The sequence below is a fragment of the Syzygium oleosum genome, unplaced genomic scaffold, assembly GCF_021117445.2.
Source record: "Syzygium oleosum isolate NSW1041296 unplaced genomic scaffold, Sole_v2.1 Sole_v2.09, whole genome shotgun sequence".
NCBI lineage: Eukaryota > Viridiplantae > Streptophyta > Magnoliopsida > Myrtales > Myrtaceae > Syzygium > Syzygium oleosum.
In genome coordinates, this window is record NW_026607493.1 from 4,534,981 (window position 1) to 4,544,562 (window position 9,582).

The 9,582-nt window shown below is 39.3% G+C and overlaps 1 protein-coding gene across 2 annotated transcripts; it reads right to left on the bottom strand.

Annotated features, from left to right (window-relative positions):
• Positions 1–649: 649 nt before the first annotated feature.
• LOC115673646 (CSC1-like protein At4g02900) lies at positions 650–9,366 on the bottom strand. Of its 2 annotated transcripts, XM_030595864.2 has the most exons (12): positions 9,106–9,366; positions 7,331–7,667; positions 6,952–7,101; positions 6,619–6,754; positions 5,431–5,532; positions 5,107–5,226; positions 4,880–4,960; positions 4,253–4,593; positions 3,669–3,914; positions 3,039–3,363; positions 1,503–1,736; positions 650–1,175 (listed from the first exon to the last, which is right to left on the bottom strand). In XM_030595864.2, exons 2-12 carry the CDS (start codon positions 7,642–7,644, stop codon positions 954–956), a joined length of 2,271 nt encoding a protein of 756 aa, XP_030451724.1. In that variant the 5' UTR covers positions 7,645–7,667; positions 9,106–9,366; the 3' UTR covers positions 650–953. The 2 variants fall into 2 exon arrangements, with proteins under 2 accessions (XP_030451724.1, XP_056170322.1); XM_056314347.1 differs by lacking the exon at positions 650–1,175 and having other exon boundaries at positions 1,594–1,756.
• Between the last annotated feature and the right edge of the window lie 216 nt (positions 9,367–9,582).

Sequence of the window (9,582 nt, forward strand, 5' to 3'; positions counted from 1 at the left end):
TTAGAATAATTTCCTGCTGTCATTTATAATCATCAGTAGATCATTATGTTAGGTCCATTTGGAAGATGAACTCTAATAGAAAACTAAATTACCGAAATGTAACTCTAATTAAGTGAAAAGCACGACGATTTCGAATTTTGAAGCCGCAAATTTGTAAAAAAATATCAAAAAACATATATCAATTTTCACTCAATGACCACTTCCGTAATTCTGCATTTGAATAAAATCAAATACATGTATGAGCTTTACCTTTGAAAATCACTTTATACATTCGCATCGATTATCTTTGGATCCGTATTTACGAAAACAACATTGTATCCTTTTATTTAATTGCCCCTACTATTTTGTTTACAATACAATAATAATCCCTTGTATAGCATCAACATTTACCCCTTCAAGGTTGCTCCCTTTTCTTTGGTTTTTCTTGTTGATTCATAATATGCATCACGAACGAACGATGACTAAACTTAATTGGAGTGATCATCAACTTCCATCTAATGAATCGAGTGGGATTGGGACGTTTAGTTTCAAATGTAAGATTTAACTCTCACGCTTTGCAAAGAGTTATAATAATTTTTTTTCATACCGACAGTTGTTTGACACATTTCAGTTATAAACACTCATTGAAATTTACCACAATGGAAAAAAATTGAATAATGAAATTATGGGCCTTAAAATTCTCAAATCAATGTTGGAATCTCCAACTCTTTGGAAATCCAAAATTTCTGCTAGAAGGGCCCCCATACAACCCGGATAAAATTGGGTTGTAGCTGTACATTTAGGAGAGGTGATTCTGGACCCGGACCATCAAATTTCAAAAATTCCTACACCTCAGCCGACTATGGGATGTACACCTACGAATCTCGTTTCCTTCTATTGACAAATGAAGCTCAAAATTTCTCATGCTTGTACAATATCTGTGCAAAGAATGAAGTGAATTGCTGTCCTACATATCAGATTCCGGCTTCCGAACTGACATCGGAACCGTATTTGCTACTACGACGAGACGTCCTTTTCGTCGGCACGAGAGGGTTGTTCTCTTCCTCATCGATCACTGTGGGTTTTTCCAACTCACCTCCCTTGAAAACAGGGTGTACATAAGCTTCGTGAAGATAAGCCTTCAAGTTCAGGTTCGGTTCCGTGGCCCTCTCGAGTGTGTCTTTTACCATGGCATCCTGTCATTGGGTCAAATATGAACATCGGTCATGCCAAAATAGCAAAATCATTGCGCCAATAATGTCGCTACAATTTTTAGCCACGGGTATCAGATCCTCAATCAACCTCAAAGGGTGCATAATAGGGGATCAAATAGGTGTCTTTTTAGCTGCTTAAGTGACTTATCAAGCAAGCAAGACTGCAAGACTCAGCAAGCAAGACATGGTGGTGTGTGCTCCGTGCGCTAATTGAACATGAGTGATCTACTTAGGAGAATGCAAACAGCTCTCGTCATAACTTGATAAATGGATAGAAGGACTTTGATTTTTATATGTTGCTGAACGAACCTGTAATGGGAACTTCACAAATGCTGATTCAAAACGTCCCTTGCAGAACATATGAAACCAGATGGTTAAAATGGGTAGCACAATGAGGAACGGTGTTGAAATTTCCGCATCTTTTGTGCTCATTAATCCTATCAGTAGAAGCTGAGATATTACCATCCCGATAATCAAGCGCCTTTGCACATCTGGCCAGAAGGCTGCCCCACTCTCATATTTTTGATTGTACACGTTTATAACCTAGGTGAACAAACAAGGATCTATTAGCAACAAAAGACTGTCAGAGAACTGCTGGGGAGTTATATTGAACTCTAGCAAAACAGGCATCACAGGTCTTTGCAACAAAACTTTGGTCCAGGTTGCAAACTTAGATGCATCTAATATACTTCATCATGAAAAAGATGTGTGGCCAAGACCCAGCTAAAAAGCAGTCCAATCAGGATTTCATTGAATAGAACTGCATAATTAACTGATGGGAAGATATGATTAACCAATGCATGGAATAGGAAAGTCTTCTATAAAATATGCATCTCTGAATTTATATTGGCTTTTTTCAGTGTCATCCCTAGGCATCACAGCATTAACTCCACATCATTTACAAGGATAATTTACTGCAGTCTAAAAGCTTGCCATTATTTTGGTGAAGCAGGAAAACTTCCATATATCCGACCAACAAATTATTCAAATAGATTGAGCATGATTGACCAATTTAGTTCTCTCTTCCTCAATTAGCAACTTCTATGTTGAGACATTGCTCGTATAGCAGAAAACTTTCCAAAGACTATAGTCATAGGTGTAAAAAACTTCCATGAACGTATTGCAGTGGATTAATCAATTTGGGTACAGAACTTCAATACCCAATTCTGACACTATCTGTAATACACAAGTCATAAGGCTAGACAGATTGCACAGCTCAAATGCTTAGCATCCTCTGTCATGACAGTAAATGTGGCGATAGTTTTGATAATTTATCAGCTGATTACTTGCCACCAATCCAGCAAAAGGATAAACTGAACAACCTTTGAATGTTGCATACGAAAAATTTCCGAGATTAACAAAAAGAATGATACTTTTCTTCGACATCAAAGCGGACAGACCTACATATTTTACAATATTTAGAATCTAAACCGGAGTTACAAGATACAGGGTCGGAAAATAGCAATCATATCACGGACACCTAACCCAAGGCTGTAATTGACATCATCCTAAGTGTCAATGCACAAATAGTGCTATATCATGTGAATCATTTTGGCAAACAAACCAAACCAGAAATAGTGCTCCGTACCTAATGTTTCCACAGTTAAGGCTAGTTCTATATCCTGTTCCTGGAATTGAATGCAAGCATCAAAATGTGGGACATCATGCGTTATATTAACCTTACAAATAATTTTCATTTAGTGTTTTCTTCCTTAGCTTCCCTAGTTACTCTACGTGCAATACTGATTGCTAACACATGTTCACTTCACTGAAGCGTTCAAAGAGACATGCGCATAAAGTTAAAAAAATTTGAAAGTTCAACTACTAGTTCTGATGGCCACAAACCTGGTGACGAAAAACCATATAGGCGAAAGCAAAGAAGACAATAATGAAAGGGAGAAGCACAGGCGTGATAACCGAATAGACAAATCCCAGCAAGAAGTAGAGTTGAATCCGAGGTTCAGATGTCGCGAAGCCTAGGCAACCCGGATCCATTGCCTGCTCTCTGTCCTTTTCTGTCTTTACCAAGAAAGTATTCTTCAAATGGAACATAACTAAGGGAACCAATCTGAGAATCTCTGCAGCTATTCCAGCCCAGCCATCCACCATTATGTAAGTAATAAAAAATGTTGCTTTCATAGGAATAGACACACCGACAGTTTTTGGTATCCTGAAACAGCAGCACAATTAGTTATGTGAGGCCAATTAGAAAGATTTAACTGAAGTTAAGAGCTGGAAGTAGACACAAATTAGCCTAAAGGAAAAATTGAAGCAGCAACAATTCCAAAAAAGAAAGTCTTTACTGTTGGAGACATAAAAGTGCTTCCAAAAGAACAATGAAACATGTTTGAATTTGCACATCATCATCGCTCATCACAACAACATTTGGTTCAAAATAATAAGCTGCATAAAATAAATATTAATGTGAGAGTTAATTTTTTTCTCTCTCTTAAACACATTATTGAATTAACATACTCTGTCGGAGCCTGATGGAGAAAAGATTTGAGTTGTTGAAACGCGGTTCCTGTGATGATGCTTCCAAGAAACACATTGACCAATACGAACAAATGGTACTTTCCAGCTGATCTCCTCTCCAAAGAAGAGAGAGAGGAAAAACCCTCTATTTTTGACATTATCATAAGAATAGTTGGAAGAAAAATAAGAAAGATCTTCAAGGCAATTCCTGGGAGAAACCCTTGAATTAAAGACTTCGTGCCCTTCCTGCAACAAATATACCATGAAGAATATCAAGGAATCAGCATCAGCATGGGCATTCCCACAATAGATTGATCACTAAGTTTATTGCATCTTGAGTGAAAGCCTAATCAGGAAAGACTATGAGAAATGCAATAATGTCTCTATGAAGCTTAAAGTATGATGCATTGTCGATATTCCTTCTAAAAGAATTTGCATATCCAGTTTCTAATACAATGAAGACTTTGTTTTCTACAAATTCAGTACATAATCACTTCTTGTAAATTATTGAAAATGAAAGACCCCGAGAGTAAGCAATTGGTACATATATGAAAGCACTCTTGAATAAATGATGCAGTCCTTACCTTTCAATTATTGGCTTTAAAAAGGGTAGAACCTTTTCAATCCCCTCAATGTTTGCAAGAGATTGGACAAACGCTATGGGAATCATAAAGAAAAATGTAAGGAAAAACAGAGCAACAGCCATAAGTAGTCTTCGAATAGTAAGCTCAACATAAGGAATTGCCAGATTGTCCCAATAAACATCACGTGGCTCTGGTGCCCATTCTGTCAGCCATATTGTGGGGTTACTTGTTTGCTGAGTCTGAGCACACACAGCTGCTCCCCAGCGACTCTTGAATGAAACAAATGCTGCAGGTATAATAGCCTTGGGATCACTTATCACTCTTTCTCTTTCAGCTTGTTCCTGCAGGAACATCACTTCCCAGCATAAAAACGACGATCTTACCATTTTCTCAAGCTTTTACTATTGGAAAAACTTAACTCTCTAGAAGAATGACATAGCTAACATGTCCCACCGCTATATTTGGACAAGCAATTTCAAATTTCAGACTATATGCTGTCCTACGATTATCATGCATCGTGGCACTTAACGTGATGAATAAGCTCAAGAAAATGGTGCAGAGAATATAAGCAGTGGCAATCATATACAAAGTCAAAACAGGATGTGCCTCTTGGGAATGAGAACTTACTTCATCAGTCAACTTCTCGATCTCAGCAGCATAATAGTCTATAGCATCCACTCTAGTTCCCCAAAGACCCCAAAATCCAGTCTACAAATAGCGCATATAAGATAAAAAGGTAAAATGTTGTTACTATATAAGTTTAGAATAAAGTCCTCCAAATGTTCTGACACAGTTGAAAAGGTAAAATACAAGTAAGACCTCCACTAAAATTTGACATGCAATAAAATGAGCACCTTCGTAGTTGGCTTATTTGAAGGATTTCGCTCGTACTTATTTTGGTAGTAAATATACCAATTTTGCAGACTCTTCTTCTTCTCAACCAACTTTGCCAGTTTGTTTGCGTTGTACACAACCTGTAAGTTAAAAAAGATGATGAAGCTGTGAGACCAACACCAGCTAAAAAATAGAAAATCCCTCTAAGTCAGATACATTCTCCTTCTGTTTCTCTTTCCTAATCTATGCCAAAACCTCCCGTTCTTCTTTTTTAGCTCCTCCTCTTTGAATCATAATAAACTCTCTGTCCACAGAAAAATGTAGGAATTTCGACAAAGATAAACCTGATGTGTGAGGTAGTAATCAGGATGATTCACACAGAAGAAATGTTCAACATGCTCGCTGACTGATTCATCGGGATCTGGAGGAACATTCCGCACCAGCACCTGCATATAAACATCTTACAAATGAATAGATGTCTAAAGCCACGTTGGTCCTAATGGGTGTTAGAGATGCTCTTGACGTGAATAGACTATAGCAACAGCATCAGAGATTCTAGCGGCATCACGGTAAGCATATGCTCACTGAAGAGCTAAGCCTTACACTTAATCGTCTTTGAAGGAAAAGAAAATTGGGACAGAGAAATGATAAAGAGAAAAGAATATCAGATGAAGTGAATGAACAAACTATGGTTTCTGACATCTATTCTGACCAGATAAAGAGAATAGACTTAACAAGTAGAAGGTTGAGCAATGATGTTGCATTGGTTTCCTTATTGTTTTTAACATGCCAGTGCTACATGCCATGAAACCCATTCAAATTGTTGTCTAGAGCGAACATGGAAATGGTAAGCCTATAACTTGCAAGGGTCATATAAATACTGACATGGTCCCACCCTACAAGGATAGATCTAGGCCTCGGAGAAAAATACTTGAAAATGCTGGATGAAGAAACGTTTACACATTTGATCACCGCATGTACCTCTAAACTGCCTTTTTTCAGCTGCAGTACGAAAATTAAACAAAACTTCCGGCATGGATTAATCGGACATCATAATGTGCTGGTGCAGTAGGAAACATATGGATGCCTAATTATTAAGTATAGCTACTAAGAAGGACGTGGAGGGCCCGGGCCTTCTCCAATAGGCAAACAGATGTTCTTCTGTATTTGTTATATCTGTTTCTCTTCAGCTCTTTTCTCGAAGGAATAGCAAAACGAAAGAAAATTGTGCTTCAGTTTTGCCTTGAGCTGAAATGACAACAGATTTTGTAGTTCTTAAAGCGATATTATACAGATGCGAATGATTGTCCAGTTCTAATGACCAAATAGTTAATAGTTTTTTTGCTAAGCTTACTGTCAGAGGAATACATGCTTCCCTCCAATTTAGAATGGTTTGCTGTCATGGCTAATCATTTTGACAAATTTTATTACTCTATCATCCAAATACATAACACCTTAATGACTTCAACTTTTCAGAGACATTACAAAAATAAGTGAAATCAACTATTGGCTGGCCAAAGTGCAGTACCAACCGTGAATTGGTCTGGACGACGACCTTCTGATGCCAAGAATTGCAACCTCATACTAGTCATTATCTTGTATTCCCTATACAGAATGTAGAATGTCCAAAATGTAAAGACATAGGCCATCACCAGGTGCGCCCAGAACCTGGAAAGAAGTAAAAGAAAACTTTTAGAGTTACTATTTCATTTCCTTACATGGAATGAAGGCACAAAACTTGTCACCGCTGCAGAAGTATGTGTATCCGATAGAGTTTTCACTGATGGACTTGCTTCGCACATAACACTCTCAGCTGCAGAATAAAGTAAGGAGGATAACTATTATAAGGAAACATTCCTTTTCACCTTTCTGATCCAGATTTAACATTCGATATCGAAAGTTTGTCAATATTGCTGAAAGTCACATCCTTTATTGTCTCCAAAGTTTCTCCCGTCCAATTAACAGGTACCAAAACCGCAAAAGATAGAAGAGTTATGGGGACAAATATTTTCAATCTGCACATGAAGGCCTCCAAATGAGAATTCCATTAAGAGTGAGCACGAGAAAAACATTAAGCAATCATAGTCTGCATTGAATCCATATGCTCATAGCTGACCCATACTTTGATAATATAAATCAAGAAAAATCAATTGACTTGGATGAACCACTCAAAGTCACTATGTGAGTTACTTTGGAAGACTTCGAACATTAAATCGAAAATGCAAAAGCATCTTAACAGCTCACCCAAGAAGGTAAATCCTGATGTATGCAGCAGAATCAAGTCCCGCATGATCAATGAGCTCCGGTTCTGGCATCCTAAGAGCTGCAGGCATCCAATTTAAGAACCTTATGTATGTTCTGAAGTCTAAGTTGACGAAAGTGCTCACAAAGCCTCCAGAGCGGGTTGGACTGCCTCTTATGCCCTTGAGATACCATTTTGGAAAGTAAACTCTATCATTTACTGGTTGCAGTCGCAATATTGCAAACGCAACAAGGAATGCAATTGCAGATAGGATATTGATAGCTGCCGAAACACTGATATCTTGGAGGCTGGCCATCCCTTATGAGACTTACAAGTCACCTACGTTTAAAACAGAAAAAAAAGTGAGCAAAACCATGGCTCTAACATCCAATTAGCTGTATGGTATCATCAACTATTGCTTTCATGATGCTTAATGGGATAGTTCCTTGATATGCTATAGAAATTTTCACAAGATGATGGAACATCTAAGAAAAGATGGGAAGATTTGTCCCAAAGAGTTCGCATGCTAGTTCACAAGAAGTTCTCTAAATCCTGAAATGGGATTAGGCTCGGATCAAAATTAAAATATTAAAACTGCAATTTCCAGAATATGGCTCCCATGACTAGCGTTTTGGTCAATCAAAAGCAAGGAAGGCTTATATTTAGCTAGAAGAAACAGGAGTAATTCATTTCAAATGAGAATTTGAGACAACCAAATAAAAATGCTATCAGATGCAGCAAGTGGAAGGTGATCAAGATGAGAGAGTGACATCAAATGGAATTGACACCACGAAAAGTATAAGAAACATCAGCCACCTGATCAGCGGTTACATTCTATTCTGTAATAAAGATGAATACTCATATAAGCGATACACCGCGCGCAGTAAAAGGAAGAAATCCAATATTTCTATGCAGGGAACATTAACCTTCATAAGGAAGTGCATGAGAAAAGTAAAATGCGAACCGTATCAAACTATGCTAAACCAGTAAGATGACATAACCTAGCTATTAGTGAACCTTCGGGAAACAAATTAGCATGTCAGCAGAAAAATAATCAGAATATGAGAATCTGCATATGGGGTAACAAGGTCTCGAAAACGAATAATTTAATCTTTTTCTCGGTATAGCCACTCTGTCCTTCTAAGTGGAGTACGAAAGGATACGCATTTATTAACACAATCTGCCGCACTACATTTCGAGCTACAGAGCAGATCAGCACCAGATCATTATCTGGAACGCACCTGCGCGATTTGCTCATAGGCGCATTAACCAAAAATTCCAATGAAGAAGAAGACGAAGAAGAGAGCTGACGATGGATACGAACATGCCAGCATCAACAATACTCAATCTTCCACTCACGAGGGACAACAACATAGCCAGCAAAGCATATCAACAGTCCAATGCGCCTTCCAAAATCTTCTCGTTTACTTCGTATAAGAAAACAAATAAACCCTTTTTCGTTTTGATTATTAAAGAAAGCCGGAGAGCAAAGAAAGCGACGTGAGGCTTCGGCATATGGCGGGTCTTCCTGTCCGTTCCGCGTAGGAAACAGAGGGATCCTCCAACGAGGACGAAACAAACCCACGGACCACGCGAAATAGGCAAACGATTCCTTCCGCCTCGTCGACGAGTTCACCAGCTCCAACGCGCCGCGGCGATTCCTATCCATCTCCGCCGCGTTTCGTCGGCATCCGAACGGAGCAGAAGAGGTCGGAGAGATTACGAAGCCAAGCCGGAGAGAGAGAGAGAGAGAGAGAGAGAGAGAGAGACGACGTACCTCGTTCGGGCTCCGAGCGGCGCGCGTACGTCAGGGTCGGACGCGATGAGGAAGGAGGGGGCGCAGCGACGTCGAAGCGAAACGATCGATCGATGGAGGTATCTCTCCGCATGCGAGCGAGGTGTTTGGCTTTACGCGGTGGAGGCGAGGGCGGCAACGTGCAGAATCAAAAGGCGTTTGTCGATGCGGGGAAGGCAAAAGGTGGCCGGTGATCCCCCGTTCGTTCCGCCCTTTACATATATATATCGCTCTCTACGTTCTCGGGGGTGGCGGTGGCGGTGCTGCTGCTGCTCGGTGTCATGTTTTGAACGCTTCCGTTTTACGAAATCGCCCTTGTGCAATTCCTTTCTCCGTCGCTTTTTGCGCTGTTAAGATAAGGGGCGTTGTTTAATATTTTTAAATATCTGGACATATTTTATTAGGGAAGCAAATGGGCCTGAAAAAATCTCTGAATTCGGGATCTCATGTTCCGATACA